Raw genomic sequence first — 17835 nt, 5'->3', positions numbered from 1 at the left:
GGATTATATCATTGCTGCAGTTAATTAACAGTTATTAGCGTTAGCGTACTGTGCAGTATTATATGTCACAAATCATCGCTTCTCCCTGTGCAGTTATAGCAATTAAGAACTTCATCACACCTTCTCTATAGTCATTTGGTTCTTTTCCAGGTCTTTTCAAAAGTGGAAATTGCTAATCAAATCATTTCTGCTCTGCGCCTCTGTGTCGTTTATTGCATTCCTAATGATGTGCAACTTTCTTTTTTTTTTTTTTTTTTGCTTTGGTCGTTAACAGAAGCATCCGTGCGTCCAACCCATTTCACACCATCGTCATGCTTTGGAGAGGGGCGATAATGAACTTCCAGGAGGACCGGGAGGTTTTTGGTTGTCTGAGAGCAATGCCTTCCCCCTCCTGCTGTTCCAAGATTGAATTTTGTTAACTGTAAAATGCAATGACAGACCCTCACCTCAGCTTGCCAAAGATGCAGCTATTTCATTTTTAGGCTCTAGTCAGATATTGGTGTGTCTGCTCCTTAATCAGTTAGTCATGCTTTTAAAAGTCTAAATGATGACTGTTTCATGGGAAAGGGAAATATACAGTCTGCTACCATTAGTTTGTTCAATGCAATTTATTATATTTTTTTTTCGTGATTTTTTTATACATATGCGGAGGATTACCAGCAGTGAAGGCTGCATATTTATTTCATCAACTGAAATTAATTTGTCCCATTAAGCTTGCTGTATAGAGCAAAGTCAGGCACAACTGCAGTGATACATGGAAAAACATATGCAAAGCATGACTTCAAGCCATATGGTGCCACATTTATCACACTGGAATCATGGGAGAGATCTTGATTGAAACATGCATTACTTGGCTCCCAGCAGAGACGTGATTACAAAGGTAAATATGATTACAGAGATGGTGAATTCATTCTTTGAAAAAACAGGTGTCAATTACACCCATTATTTAAGGAAGGAAGGCCTCAATTGTTCAGTGCATGCAGGTTATAGTGCATTTCTCTCAAAAAATCGGAGAAAAATGGGTCGTCCAGACATTGTTCAGAATAGCATACTTTGATTAAAAAGTTGATTGCAGAGGGAAAACATATAAAGAAGTGCAGAAAATGATAGGCTGCTCAACTAAAATGATCTCAAATGCTTTTAAATGGCAACCAAAACCTCAAAGACGTGGAAGAAAATGGAAAACTACCAATCGAATGGATAGAAGAATAGCCAACTCCAGGAAGATCAAAGAAGGTCTAAAGTTACCTGCAGGGTCGGACTGAGGGGCCCTGGGCCCACCGGGACTGCTGAAAGGGCTCCCCTCCGACACCCCTCATCCCCCTTGTGCATACGTAAACAACGCCCCATTGGCAAGCATGCGCACAAGGTGCCCCTTAGGTGCGCATGCACACAAGGAACTGCGCGTTGCCAAAAATAATTTTTTTTTTTTTTTTAAAAAAAAAAACGAGCATCATGAGAGGGGGGATCTGGCCCCGTGGGGGCTCATGAGGGTTGGTGCCCACCAGAATTTTTCTCGGTGTCCCTCCGGGCCAGTACGACATGGTTACCTGTGAGTAATGTTACAATTAGAAGACGCTTATGTGAAGTTATCGGCAACAAAAGCCCACTGTTGAAAAAAAGTTGTGCTGAAGAGGGATACAATTTACCAAAGAACACATTGACTGGTCTAAAGAGAAATGGTGCAACCTTTTGCGGACTGATAAAACCAAGATTATTCTTTTTGGGTCTAGGGGCCGCAGACAGTTTGTCAGATGACCCCCAAAAAATGAATTCAAGCCACAGTACACTGTGAAGACAGTGAAGCATGGTGGCACAAGCATCATGATATGGGGATGTTTCTCATACTTTGGTGTTGGGCCTATTTATTGCATACCAGGGATCATGGATCAGTTTCAATACATCAAAATACCTGAAGAGGTCATGTTGCCTTATGTCGAAGAGCAAATGCCCTTGAAATCGGTGTTTCCACAAGACAACAACCCCAAACACACCAGTAAACAAGTAATATCTTGGTTCCAGATCAACAAGATTAAGGAGTGGCCAGCCCAATCCACGTTCTTTAATCCAATTAAACTTGTTGGATGACATCAAAAATGCTGTTTGAGGCAAAACCAAAAAATGCATAAGAACTGTGGTATGTTACAGGTGCCAGAAATTGGTTGACTCCATGCAACACAGATGTGCATCAGTTCTAAGAAACACTGGTTATACATCTAAATATTAGTTTAGTGATTCAAATGAAAAACTGAAACTTTTTTTAGTTTATACAGTAAGGGGCAGATTTATCAAGGGTTGAATTGAAATTTATCATGTACTGTCCCGTTAAGAATGAAAATTTAACTCTTTGCCATCTAAAACCTGCCGAATTGGTGTTTTAGCCTATAGGGGACTTCCTACAATCAATTTGGAGTCGTTTGGTGGACTTTTGAAAAGCAAAATTTTGGAAAATGGAGGAGCACCCACCAAAAAAAAACACAGCATGCCTGGGTGCAGGTAAAATGTGTACAAAATAACAAAAAATTACCGCATTCAGCAGGCTCAATTCGAGTAACTGATTTTAATAGACAAGTAAAAGAAATTCCAATGTTTCAAACAAATAATTGTGATCTTCCTCAGGTAAAAAACTAACAAGAGTGTAAGCTGTGCAAACCATTAAGTTGTATATATATATATATATATAAGTATATATATATATATACAGTATATATATATATATATATATATTTATTTATATATTTTTTGTGCACAAGAGAGACAGGTACTTACCCTCTGCCTATATATACATTAGTACAAGGATACCTTGCATCTGGTATCACTGTGAATAGCAAACTTGACAGATTTTTAGCACTGTGCTTGATTAGTTGAGAGAGCCTGATTTACCATTGTCCAGGCTATACATGCTTTATGGATGAGTCGTGAGTGTTCTAGCCCTTGCACCTTTGGCAATGTTTTTGAGACCTTCTGAACATATCATGCACAGGGCTACTAGCTGCAAAAAATTGATATATCATGATTTTAAAAAATCTATTTTGAGTCTTAAAAACTACTCATACATTGTATAAAACTATGCGACTGACTCAGCAACCATAAACTATGCCTGTAAGTTATACCAGACCTGACAGTGATTTCTCCATCTTTGACTCAGGAGTGATGTTGGAGCAGGACAATAACTGATAGGCTATATAAAATAAAGTAAAAATAAAGTCACAATATTTACACACCTCCACTTAGTTGCCCAACCTTCACTGCTCCTGAAGTAACCACATTTCCCCCATGCATAACTCTCTTTTCCTCCTAATATACAATGATGCTCACATAATTTTACCCCTGAGAGGTATTTAACTTGCTCAGTTTCCCAAGGCTGAAGTCCCATCAGGTTACCTCTATGCAAATCCCCAAAATGTGTAGATATAGGGCTCCAATCATCTTTACCAATAGCATATCTGTATCTTCTTTGGCTCTTAAATTTAGGGCTGCCTTCAGGGGGGGGGGGACAATTGTCCTGGGCCCTTTTAGGTGTTGCTGAAGAAGGAGCTGGTGCTGAAATAGGAGCCAAAGCCACTGCTTAAGTAGGAGCCAAAGGCACCACTGAAAGAAGACAAAACCGACTAAGGGACCCAAAGAAGGAAAGAGAGCTTGAGCATTTTAAAGCTTTCTTTTTTTGAAAGCTTTTTTTTTATTTTTTAACCCCCTGGCCACCAATGGTATTTTAACTTTATTTTGGGGGCCCTGGCCACCAATGTGTTTTTTTCAACTTTTTATAGAGAGCCTGGGCACCAATGTTTTTCTAACTTGAAGGGGGGCACTGACTACCAATGGTTTTTTTTTAACTTGTTAGGTGGGCTGGCCACCAATGTTTTGGGTTTTATTACTTGTAGGGGAGGCCAGAAAATGTTGTGACCCTGTGAATTCTGATGGTGGCTCTGATTAACATTATACTACTTCACAATTACCACAATAATATGATCCCTTATTTTAACATTTATACAATTATCCAGATCTGGAGACACTCCTATGAAATTCACTTTTTACCAAAAAGATTACTTAGATTGGGGGTCTGTTTGGCTACTACTGAAGGTTCTATATCTGCTGTATTGTTTTAAAGTATAATAAGTATTTAGAACACTAGAAAATTAGAAAAGTGTACCACTAGTTATGGTATGGTTGAATTAAACACACCAACTATGTGGCTTTTGCCCTTTCATATGCCTGTATGATCCAGTTTTAGAGTGTTTCCTCTTCACTAATCTCCCTTCTAAATCTTAAAGCTTTTCCTCCTTATCTGGAATGACTATCCTGCCAGCACACCCCAAATTTGCTGTTGGGGTCCATACTTTCTTCCCTCAAAAAGGAGTTAGTGGAAGTGATCTTCCTAACACTTCCATTTAAATAACCATATTCACAATATTGATATTAATATCTACAGAAGTAATAGAAATGTTTTGTGTAAGTAACATTTTTAATTAAATTGATTGACATTTAACCTCTTAACAAATTGGTGTAATGCCAGAGGGCCAGTCCTCAAAAGAAAGATGTTGCCCATGAAGTGTAGCAGCAACAATTTATAGGCTGCAGGACAGGTGTAAACCGTTCACCCCCCCCCCCCCCCAAAATGTCAAATCTTGGGTCTGACAGACATAAGTTTTATGGGTGGGGGGATCAAAGAGGAAAAGAGTTCAATTTGCAGCATTAATTTAATGGCAGGTAGGTTTTCCAAAACCTCACATAGTTACAATCTGGAACATGCATTGCTTTAAATGGATGTTTTACAACTTGGCTGCACCAGTAAATCATGTGCCCAAGGAATACCCTACTCTTTTGTTGCACTTACTACCTTTAAGTATAAGTAATTTAGTTAGAGTGACTGGAAAAGTACTGACTTCACATGCAGATATAAACCCTTTCTAATAAGTCTTTCAGCTCTGTGAGTTGGACAACCGTGTTTTAAATCAAATCCCTTAAGACAAGCTGAACATTTACATTAAATACATGTGGCACAATAATATATTTCAAAATGTCATCTTAAATAACTATAATACAATTTCAATTTATTTATGGCACTAGCAATTATGCCTCCTTATTTTATTCACCATTTTTCTATCAAGCATTTTCAAAGAATTCTAATATTCTCTATAACATCAGGGTTGCTTTTTAATATTGACAGCCACAGTGGAAGTATAATAAGTTTAAACTCTGCACCATATGGCAAGCACTCTCATTTAGCAGTGATGTTGGGACCCACTGTGAAGTTACAACTGTAAAAAAACAGCAGGCTCTATTTTTCCCTATACATGCTGTCAGCATTTGTAAAACCCATTATTTTTGTCTAAAACACATATATTAAGCAACTTGCTTAAATTCCGTTTATAAATAACTGTTTACACCTTTTCTTTAATTTTTTATACTTCAGAATACACCTTTTGGCATTAAAGGAAATTATAACCTAAGATTTCTTGCCTCAGAATTAAAGTATGATAAAACCTGCCCAATTTAAAAATATTTTCCATTTTTATCTACAGTGATATTAAAGAGATTAAACATGCAGAAGAGAGAACTCCAAAGGGTAACTGAGAAGTAACGCCAAAACGCAGACTAGCTGCAAATGTGTTTTATTCACGACATGTTTCGGGCAACACTGCCCTTTATCAAGTGTTATATACATACATACATAGTGCAAACATTTATAGTGTAACCAGGATATGATGTCATCACCTAAACAGGTGTAATTAACATAAGTGATAATTCAATTCAAGTGTAGGCAATTGAAAGTTTAGTCCGCCCATTTAGTAAGGTTCCAGTGTAGTATAAACGACTTGTCAATCTCAGTCAAAGGTCCAATTGTTATTAAACTTTCTTTGGAACAAGTGAAAGGAGCCTAAACGGCAGAACAAAAAAGCAAAAAAACAGAAAAACTTAAAGCTATAAAAACATCTGGAACTGCCATAAACCAAGGCCTACCACAAGTAACTTGATATAAAAATATAGAAAGAGAGTAATTACTCTTCATCTTACCAGAATTCTTTACTTGATTCTACTTTTAATATTCGCATATAATTTGCTTGTATATAGTACAACTTTATCTGTTGAAGGAAAATATATAGATAAGTATACCATTAAGGACATATTAGCCAAGAAAGCATTTCACACTCCAGCTATCGTTTAAACCTTTTGGTTGTAGTGTATCCAATTTTTTAATCCAGAATGCTTCTCTTTGTAATCTGAATTTTAGCATATCACCTCCTCTCTGTAAAGGTTGAACTGTTTCTAACACCGTCCATTTCAATTGGGTCAGGTTATGATTTGCCGAATTAAAGTGTCTTGCGACCGACGTATCAGTGGCTGTACCTTTTTTAAAATTCCGTATGCTACCTCTGTGCTCTTTAATCCTTGTTTTAATGGCTCTTCCAGTCTGTCCTACGTAGCCCATTCCACAGGGACATTTTAATAGATAAATAACATTCACAGTGTCACATGTGGCAAAATGTCTAACATTAATTGGGGTACCTTGTGTGGGATGTTGTAATACTTCCCCTTTAATTATGGAAGAACAACAGATGCAATTTAGGCAAGCAAAGGTTCCCTTTTGTGGTTTACCTAAAAATCTTTGTGCACCTTTTTTGGCGGGGTAAACTTCAGACTGGCACAACGTGTCTCTAAGGCTTTTCCCCTTAGTATAACTAAACAAAGGTGGTTTAATCAGCAAGGAACATCCCCGCACCCCTATTCTTTATTTGCTACCTAAGATCCATAAATCCCTGTCTAACCCCCCAGGAAGGCCGATAGTATCAGGTATCGGGTCAGTGTTAGAACCTTTGGCTAAATTTGTAGACGGTTTTTTGCAACCTTGTGTTGCGAATATAAACACATGCCTTAAAGACACGACGGATCTGCTATGCAGAATAAGGGATTTAAAAATACTTAACCCTACTGTGTCACTATGCAGTATTGATATTCAAAGTTTGTACACGTCTATACCCCAGAATGAAGGAATCCAATATGTGGAGGATGCGCTACTTGATACGGACCTCCCACACCAATTAATATATTTTTTGGTTGACTGCCTAAATATAGTCTTGAAAATGAATTATTTCCGATTTGCTGGTGAATTTTACTGGCAGAGACAAGGGACATCAATGGGGGCAGCGGTTGCTCCTTCATTTGCCAATATTTTTGTCCACAGACTTGAGAAACAGCTATTTTTATGTGAACCGTACATTCAACATATAGTTGGATATTATAGGTTTGTGGACGATATATTGGTAATCTGGGATGGACCAATAACAGGATTTGAGGAAATGGTACGAACTGCTAATGAAGTCCATCCTACTATTAAGTTCACTACTGAAATAGGGGCCCAGAAGATTAATTTCTTAGATGTCACTATAACAATAGAGAATGGGCTCTTAAATACTACCCTTTTTCGTAAAAGTACTGATAAGAATAATGTGTTGCATGCTTCGAGTTACCATACACCAAATGTAATTAGGGCAATACCAAAGGGTCAATTCATGAGAGCCCGGAGGATTTCCTCAAGAGATAAAGACTACACACAGGCTTCAGATACTTTGAAAGAAAGATTTATTAAAAGAGGGTATAAACCAAAAGCAATTGAGGCATGTGCTAATGAGGTAGGAGAAATGACCAGAGAACATCTACTTGCCTATAAGACAAAAACTGAACAAAAGTGTCTACCTTTTGTTAGTCAATTTAACAAACACAGTAAAGGTATTGAACGTATAGTCCAGAGATATTGGCCTATATTATTACAAGATAAACATCTTAAAAATGTGCTGATTAAACCACCTTTGTTTAGTTATACTAAGGGGAAAAGCCTTAGAGACACGTTGTGCCAGTCTGAAGTTTACCCCGCCAAAAAAGGTGCACAAAGATTTTTAGGTAAACCACAAAAGGGAACCTTTGCTTGCCTAAATTGCATCTGTTGTTCTTCCATAATTAAAGGGGAAGTATTACAACATCCCACACAAGGTACCCCAATTAATGTTAGACATTTTGCCACATGTGACACTGTGAATGTTATTTATCTATTAAAATGTCCCTGTGGAATGGGCTACGTAGGACAGACTGGAAGAGCCATTAAAACAAGGATTAAAGAGCACAGAGGTAGCATACGGAATTTTAAAAAAGGTACAGCCACTGATACGTCGGTCGCAAGACACTTTAATTCGGCAAATCATAACCTGACCCAATTGAAATGGACGGTGTTAGAAACAGTTCAACCTTTACAGAGAGGAGGTGATATGCTAAAATTCAGATTACAAAGAGAAGCATTCTGGATTAAAAAATTGGATACACTACAACCAAAAGGTTTAAACGATAGCTGGAGTGTGAAATGCTTTCTTGGCTAATATGTCCTTAATGGTATACTTATCTATATATTTTCCTTCAACAGATAAAGTTGTACTATATACAAGCAAATTATATGCGAATATTAAAAGTAGAATCAAGTAAAGAATTCTGGTAAGATGAAGAGTAATTACTCTCTTTCTATATTTTTATATCAAGTTACTTGTGGTAGGCCTTGGTTTATGGCAGTTCCAGATGTTTTTATAGCTTTAAGTTTTTCTGTTTTTTTGCTTTTTTGTTCTGCCGTTTAGGCTCCTTTCACTTGTTCCAAAGAAAGTTTAATAACAATTGGACCTTTGACTGAGATTGACAAGTCGTTTATACTACACTGGAACCTTACTAAATGGGCGGACTAAACTTTCAATTGCCTACACTTGAATTGAATTATCACTTATGTTAATTACACCTGTTTAGGTGATGACATCATATCCTGGTTACACTATAAATGTTTGCACTATGTATGTATGTATATAACACTTGATAAAGGGCAGTGTTGCCCGAAACATGTCGTGAATAAAACACATTTGCAGCTAGTCTGCGTTTTGGCGTTACTTCTCAGTTACCCTTTGGATTTCTGCATTTGCTACACCCGAGGCGGAGGTGTTTTACTGGGAAGAAGAAGCCTTGAATTTATCGCCCTGGGCCATCTTACAGATCAGAAGAGAGAACTGTTTGTATTGCAGACTACCTGCTCTGAAATGGTCCTGAATACCATTTCTGGAAACTTGATGCAGGTAATACTATTTATGATAAACTACTCCAGGTTGGAGGTGGTTCTACCTATCCCCTCATTGTGGGTAAAGTACAGGTTTTGCAATGGTCAAATAATGGACACTACAGGTCAGTTCTTTATCATTTGAAGGGGACATTGCTTGAGGTTGCCAAGAACATCATTGATATGGAAGCCTACTAAAAATTGTATGCTTGAACATTTGATGTAGCTGCCACACTAATAATAGAATAGATCTCATCAATATGGTAGAATACAGTGAAAAAGACTTCAGATAAATAACTGATCATTCCATAAAACTGTTGTCTATTCTTAACTTAAAGTAATTCTACTTTCTGGGCTGATATGGATAGTTATGTAGTATAACATTTGCAGAGAATGATCATGGGATAAAAGGTGTCCAGTTTAGCTTGTGTTGTGCTCTGATTAGCTAGCTACAATGAGGAAATTATATCCTTGTAAATTCATACAGAAAATGGCACATGAAGCCAAAGTGCTTGTAGCTTCAAAACACTGAAAATCACATGCACCCAGATTTTTCAGCGGGAATCGCCTGCAATTACCTGTTACAAGGTTCAATTAAAAATTTTGGCACAATTTTTTTTTTTACAAAAACTCACAAATTCAAATTACATTTTCAAAAACTCGAATGTCTGGCATTTGTTAAGGGGAACTATAGCGAAAATGAAAATTTAATATAAGCTTTCATACTGAAATAAGAGACTTTCTAAATACAATCAATTAATAATTCTGCATAGTTTCTGAAATAATCACATTTATCTTCACTATCTCTCTGTAAGCATTGGGTGTCAGATATTCATTGAAAGTCATTTTGCCTAGAAGATGTATTAGAGCTCACTCTATTTACATCACCAGGCATCATGTCTCTCTACATGCAGAATTTGTGCAAAAGGCAGTTATTTTGTTAGATTTTATTTATACTGTAATCAGTTATTTGAGTGAGTTCTAATACATTTGCTAGGAAAGGAAGCCCCCCCCTATAAGATATATTGGATCTAACTGTCAATGAATATCTTCTGCTGCATGAAGAGAGAATGAAGAGAAACAGATGCTGAGAGAAAGATAGTGAAGAATAACTTGATTATTTCAGAAAGATGCAGAATTTTTGATTGTATTTAGAAAGTATCTTATTTCAGTATGATGAAGCTTATATTAAATTTTGATTTTCGGGACAGTTCCCCTTTAAGCAAAAAAAAAAACTCGAATGTAAAAAATTGGCATCTAAAAGCTGGAGAGGTTATGTAAAAGTCAATGGAAGTTGTCCTAGGCAAAATTCAAGCCATTTTTTTTAAATTTGAGATTTTCGAATTTGTAAACTCACAAATTTGAGTTTTTAAAGCCTATAGGTTCGACCAATTCAAGGTGTTCAAGTTTTTAAGCCTATAAACTCTGTAACATTTTTTTCACAATTGGATTCAATCAAGTTTTTTACATTCAGATTTTTTCATAAATTAGCAAACATTTTAATTGTGAACAGGCCTGCATTTGTGGAAAGGCCACCAAGGCCTGGGGCCTAGGGCGGCAGGTTTTTAGGGGCAGCATGCTGCCCAACCACACCTACATTGGTTCAGAAACACTGGTGATGCGTAGGAGATAAAATCGTTTTTAAATTTCCCATGCACCAATCCCCATTGCTCCGGTCCCGATGATGAGAATTTGTGCAAATACAAGGGAGGGAATGGGGGGCGATGAATGTCAGCGGGCCTAGGGGTGCCTACTATGTAAATCTGGCCCTGATTGTGAATTTATTGAAAATAGAAAAAAAACTCACAAATTAGATTTTTGATAAATAAGCCCATGTTTGTGACCAATAATTGACTCTCACTTGATTGTGTGAATAATTGCAGGTGATTGAGGGGCAATTCTGATTGTTTTGTTTCAGTCCATGGAGTTAGATAACCCTCAGCAGACAAAGTGTTCAAATTCAATCTGACATTCCTTTAGGTGCATAATAACAAGCTACTATAGCAATAGGACATATGCCTAGAAATATAACATTGCATAGTACTGCATAGATGTATATAATGACCATATATATTTATATATATATATATACATATATATATATATATATATATATATATATATATATATATATATATATATATATATAGATATATATATATATATATATATTTATATTGTTACAGAGTTGTTAAAAGCTGGGAAATGTGTCTCTTAATATTAATGTGTATACATCACTGAAAAGTTATAGATACAAAAATAACCCTCACAAATGTATACACAGTGATTTATTAATGTTCTGAATGTAGTTTTTACATTCAGAACATTACAGAACAGAATATAATTGTGAGCAGTTACATTTCATAAGCATTTAAATAGTACGGTTTTTGTAGCTAATTGAATCACTTTATTTGTATTTGGACTGACTGAATAGACAGAATGGTTCATCAAAGTATTTTTCGTGTAATCCATACCTGACTGCAACATTTCAGGCTTAAAGGACATGTACTTCCTCCCCACAAAAATGTAATCATTGAACAGCCTCTTTAAAATCTTTAGATACCTGCCACTTTGGTTGTTAAAAGGTTAACAGTAAGGCTGAAGCATCCCCTTAATCACTTAGAATTCCTTCTCTAACCCACTCTGCCCCCTCCCTCAGGAATTTACTTTGGCTGTTGGCTAATGAGCATGCTCAGTTCTTCTCAGCTCACATTACTAAACACACCTTCCAGTCAAGCAGTCAATGAAGCGATAGCATTGCTGGTTCCCATTGAAACTCTAGCTGTCTGATCCTATTTTTTTCCTAACCACCTCTCCTGAGCTCAGCTTAACCATCACAGTGCTTAACCCCAGCAGAACATTTTATCAAAGTATGTTGTGCCTGTGTAAATTAGCATTCAGCATTGCATGAACTTTACAACATGCATGTCCTGTTTGCAGATGACAATTTTACTGATAAGGTGTCAGGGGGAAAATGGCTGCCGGGTCAAAGCTGCTATTTGTTTTAGGAAAATGTGATGGCACTGGAAATGGAGGCAGTATATGAGGTACAAATGTTGTGGCTTGGGCAGGGGAGATACAGTATGCCCAACATATATACATGGTAGGAAAATGTAGGCTTTATATGTCATATAAGGTATTATATCTAGATCGTGTTTATGGGGATGAATTTTAAGACAAAAAAAATCTGTAGACCCTTTCATCCTTAATGATACAAGTGGTACCCATATAATTTTAAATTTAAAGACTGATTCACAGTCTGGTAGAGGACACAATTAACTTTGCACTTCCTATTTCCTATTTGGTCAAGGAAACCTTGACCTTCTCTTTTTTGATGCACAAAATTTACATGATCACGCTGCACAGTAGCTGACAGTTTCACTTGCCAACAGATCCATTGAGTAATAGCTACTGGGGGCTGGGGCCAAATATGTGGGTAAAACAAGCCAAATTTTCTAATTCATTTCACAAGGTTTCCTCTAATTGATTGTGAAAGTTGGATATTACAGTCAACCTTGTCAATTAAAAACAGATTTTACATAGTAATTGCAATGCCTAGGATAGTTCAGTTCAGTAAGTTTCGGGTTGGAGTAGAAAATTGTGGGTTAGAATAGCCAAGACACAAAGTAAAGCAATGAAAACTCCTACTGTTGCTTTTAATGAATATGTGTATATGGTAGAAAAGGTGATTGTTGAGTAAGAGGGAATGTGATAAAACCTTATGTTTTTTGTGGACAATGCATTATGCTCCTGTGTATAGGTGCCCATCTCTGTTGGGTGCAAATCTGATCCTGTCTGATCCTGGGAGATTTGAACCTAACAGGGAATGATACACAATCAAGCACATCTTACATCCCTCATATAAAGAGTGGCAAATATTCAGCCCATGCTTTTCCATATGTAAAGACTCATACTAACACAGAATTCCATGTGTGTTACATGGAGCAACTGTGCCACAAGGCACTGCACCTAAATGACTATATGAAATTAAATTAAATCAATGAGTAAAAACCTTTCTCATATAAAATAGGACATTATTTGCCAATAAATGGTTTATTTGTAGGTTCTAGATGACCACATACAAACTTTATGACATTACTGATTACGACAGAACAGAAATTAAGAACAGAATAGAGCATTGCTCTATGCCTTGCAGTAGCTATGCTATCAAATGCAAAACAGAGCACAATAGCTTTACCCAGGGTAAATAGTATACATATTGTGTGCTAATGGTGTATATGTTACATGCCCATGGTGTGGCCGTGGCAAAGTGATTTTGTTATAGAATGTGGAGAGAGTGAAGACACAGAGCCAAAGTTACTGGTGTGCTGCTTCTTCTCAACTGTTTATTACATAGTTAATTCTCAACATACAGTTTGTTATTACTTGCCCTTGTCTGGGGGCTCATCTGGGATCAGTGCTACCTGCTGGGGGGTTTACTTCTTGTCAGAGGTAACCTCCTGTAGTTGTCAAGTTGAGACTGTTGTGATGGCCTGGTCACTGTTTGTCCCTGAAACTTGGGTTTCTTGTACCCAATATTACTAAATAAGCCCTTTGAAATGTGTGCAATATGGAAGCTACACAATATTCCAATATGAAACTACCAGCTATTTGTCTGGACACTGTCAAACAGTTGGACATTTAAATGGAGGGAATGAGTTGACCATCTTAATTTTATGTCCTGGGGAATAAGATCCCAGTCTCAAAAGAAAATCAATAATTCAGATCACATTACCATAGAACTGCTTTTCCACTCCTGGGTTATTCTGTCAGGAATAAGGGAAATGTTGGCAAGGTGTTAAAGAGAATTTGACATTGCCCCTGCCAAGCTGAATGTCATGGATGGTAAACACTGTAGACATTGGATTTTATTTGACAAATTAGCAAGTGCACCTAAATTAGGCTTGTTCCAACTGTGCAAATTAATTTGCACACAAATCTTGAGAAGAGAGAACAAAGGAGAAAGAGACTTACTGAAAAAAAGGAAGACATACACACACACGCAGAGAAATGTAAGACTGAACAAAGGCACACACATATTAAAAAGTAAGGATGAAGTAAGGATTATCATTCATATATTTCCCTTATGTTGCCAGTAAAACATATTTGAATTAACACATATGTGTGTTAGTTTAATTTGACTGAGACATTCTATATATGATGTAAAAATAAGAAAATTACTGTAAAAAGTAGTTTTTCTGTTTTATATTGCCTGCCAACAGAAATATTTAAAGGTTTATTCGTGCACTGATTTTTGTTTTATTGCATTTCAATGGAAGTGTTCAGTGTGATAATGCATAAAAAGAAGCTGGAGTGGGTCATACCCAAATCACCAAGTGGGTGTGCTTTAATATCACTGGGGGACAAAACAATCCAATTGGGTTTATTTAATGTTTAAATGATTTTTAGTAGACTTAAAGGAAAACTTTACCCCTAAAATTAATATCTAAGCAACAGATATATCATATTAAGTGGCATATTAAGGAATCTTACTAACTAGTATATTTATTTAAGTAAATATTGCCCGTTTACAGAGATCACCTGACCAGAAATACTGCAGCTCTAATTGTAACAGGAAGAAGGGTGGAAGCATGAGACAGAACTCTATCTTTTAATTGGCTCATGTGACCTAACATGTATGGTTTGTTGATATGTTTGTGTGCACTGTGAATCCTAGGATCCCAGGGGGTGGCCCTTATTTTTTAAAATGGCAATTTTCTATTTATGATTACCCAGTGGCACATACTACTAAAAAGGTATATTATTATGAAAATGGTCTATTTACATGAAGCAGGGTTTTAAATATTAGCTGGTTAATGCAATTTATTTTTATAGAGACCTACCTACAACTCGATGGACATGTGTCTTTTTTCAACCTTACTTACTATGTTACTATGTTACATTGTTCAGGAGAGTATAGTTTTCCTTTAAGATGTAGTGATCCATTTTACAAATTGATCCCTTATCGGCTTATCCAAAGAACCCCATGTCCCAAACATTCTAAATAACAGGTCCCATACCTTTATTATTATTGCTATTTTTTATTATTAGTCTTTCTGTTTAGGTCCTCTCCTGTGAATTCCCTTATTCAAATCAATGCTTGTTTGCTAAGGTAATTGGACCATAGCAACCAGATAGCTTTAGAAATTCTGAACTGGAGAGCTGCTGAATAAAACATTAAATAACTCAAAAATCACAAATAATTTAAAAGTGAAAACCGCCTTTCCCTTGATCCTGTGAAATCTGCTTGATTGGGCACCATAGTTAGTAACAAAATGCTAAGAGGCACTGCTGTGTCGTGTCTTTGTACAAATGTGACAGACAGTTTTTAACACACAAGATCATCATTTGAAAGGCTTTGTTCACTTTACTTATTTATGTGCCTGTAACCCATGCAGCCCCACGGACTGTTAAGGATGTGTAATATAATTATGCTTTTGAAATGTGCTGCATTCAGGATGTCACTTTAGATTATACTTGAATAATAGCATCCGCAAACCTCAACTGATCCTTATTAAAAGGAATGGCTATAAATGAAATGTTATCACAAAATGCATTGATGCTTGGTTCCTTGTTAAAAAAAAACAAGGGGGGAATCTCAAAGGTAGCAATTATTCACTACAATAGGGAATTAATTTTCTGTTTGATGATAGGATATAGACAAATCCCAGTTCCTTTGGCAGACTATACTTATTTTAGTGCTTTTAGATCACAAGATAAGATAATATCTGCCACTGAAAAGTGACTCAGTTGTTTATTATTAAATACATCAGAGAAAGTCAGGAAAGGCCTACTCATTAAAAAGGGCAACGTCGGACATCCAGGATTAAGCTCCTGAAGCAATAGAATGCTCTGTTTGACAGCAGACTCACAGTACCTCTCAGCTCATTGGCTGTGGCATGCATTTTCCACCTCAGTTGCTCCTCTCAGTAGGATAACCAGCTCTGCCTTTCTTTTTGACATTTCTGCTAATAATGACTTGAAAAATCATCCACTTCTATTTAAAAAATGCTCCATGAAATAACAGTAAGTTGTCTCCGGTGTGACAGCCAGCAGCCAATGGGATAACGTGTGCTTAACCACATGGAGCTAACTTCATAAAGCATTGCCCAAGGTGCACTGTAGTACTGCTCAAAATAATTAGCCACTGGAGGTTGGAAACCTATGCCGTAAATCCCATATCTGAGTGTGATGAGACTTTTCAGCTCTTTTCTAGGTGAAAAATGGTACAACTGTGGTTAATTCCCTCCTTGACATACTAAACTGTGCAGCAGACGTTAACAGGAATAAGTCCAAGGGGCAGATTCACTAAAGGGCGAAGTGACTAACGCTGGCGCAAATTCGCCAGCGTGACGTCATTTCGTAACTTCGCCAATTCACTAACGGGCGTAAATTTGCTAGCGAAGTAGACCTACTCTAGCGCTTCTTCGCACCCTTACGCCAGGTGAAGTTGCGCTATGGCGAATGGGAAGTAACTACGCTAATTCACTAACTTGCACATTTTACTGAACGTTACCTCTTGCTCCAGACTTGCCTTCGCCACCTCAGACCAGGCGAAGTGCAATAGAGTAGATAGGGGTTGCTTCAAAAATAGCTGAAATTTTTTCTAAGTCCCAAAAAACGCTGGCGTTTTTTCCTTTTTTAAGGGTGATAGGCTGAAAAAGATCGTAAATTTTTTTGGGGGTACCCTCCTTCCCCCCTACATTTCCTAACATATGGCACCTAAACTATACAGTGGGCACATGTGTAGGGCAAAATAACAACTCTATTTTATTTTATGAAGGTTTCCCAGGCTTGTGTAGTGTAACGTATTCGCTGCTACATATACGTCCATTCAACTTTAACTTGGCGCCGTATGCAAATTAGGCATCGCTAACTTCGCTTTGCTTGACGAATTAACGCTTGTGCAAATTCGATACCGTTCGCCTCCCTGAGCGCAACTTCGGATTTTAGTGAATTAGTGGTGCCCTGGCGAAAATTAGTCTGGCGAAGTGCGGCGAAGGCGTCTTTAGAGCATTTTCGCTGCTTAGTGAATTTGCCCCCAAGTTACAACGCAGCAGCTTCCTTTATCAAGCAACTTCTGTTCTGGATAATTTGGTAAAGTGAAATGAAAACCATTTCTTTAAGAGTGAAATATTTTGTTAGCAGTCATTACAAGCCAGCATTTTGTGCAACATTTGGTTAAAAAAAACTTGTTTAATGTTACTTCTTTGTTGTTTATGCTATTATTTGTTTGATTTTAGATTAAAATTTAAATCACACACATTTGTCATACTTTGCTTACTGTATGTAGTGCCAACATAAGTGCTTTTGAAAGACATAATTTACACTGGTCCCAATGGAGCTTACAATCTAATCACAGTCACAACACACACACACATCAGGTTAAATTTGATTGGGAGTTAATTAACTGCCTGTTTGTTTTTGGAATTTAAAAAATCACAGAAATATAAAGACATTACTGTATAAGTTAGTACTGTATATATATATATATATGCTATTATTATGCTGGGCTGGCTGAATCAGTCTCTGACTATAGGATATAGTAGTATTTTATACCCTACACCCACAGCAATTCTGCTATAAGAAAAAGCAGTAAGGTTTTCCAAAACTTGTAATAAAAACACAAAAAGGCAAACTGCCTGCATTCATATATTCTTTAAATGTATTTTACTACTGTATCCCTTTTTGTGGCACTGAATTCTAAGGTAAGATTGCACTCAAGCATATAATGCTGATTATGTAAACCCAGG

At 36.9% G+C, this 17835-nt stretch overlaps 1 protein-coding gene across 1 annotated transcript in view; it reads left to right on the top strand.

Annotated features, from left to right (window-relative positions):
* The first annotated feature begins 7082 nt into the window (after positions 1–7082).
* Positions 7083–17835, top strand: part of LOC108708936 (autism susceptibility gene 2 protein) — a 103771-nt gene continuing 93018 nt past the window's right edge. The window contains exons 1-3 of the mRNA XM_041584740.1: positions 7083–7631; positions 8414–8481; positions 8927–9101. Of these exons, the coding sequence (XP_041440674.1) occupies positions 7083–7631; positions 8414–8481; positions 8927–9101 (792 nt within the window). The remainder of the gene's footprint in view (positions 7632–8413; positions 8482–8926; positions 9102–17835) is intronic.

Source organism: Xenopus laevis, chromosome 2S, assembly GCF_017654675.1.
Source record: "Xenopus laevis strain J_2021 chromosome 2S, Xenopus_laevis_v10.1, whole genome shotgun sequence".
NCBI classification, from domain to species: Eukaryota; Metazoa; Chordata; class Amphibia; order Anura; family Pipidae; genus Xenopus; species Xenopus laevis.
The sequence above is the reverse complement of the archived record's forward strand: the minus strand, read 5'-3'. Positions and strand labels throughout refer to the sequence as shown.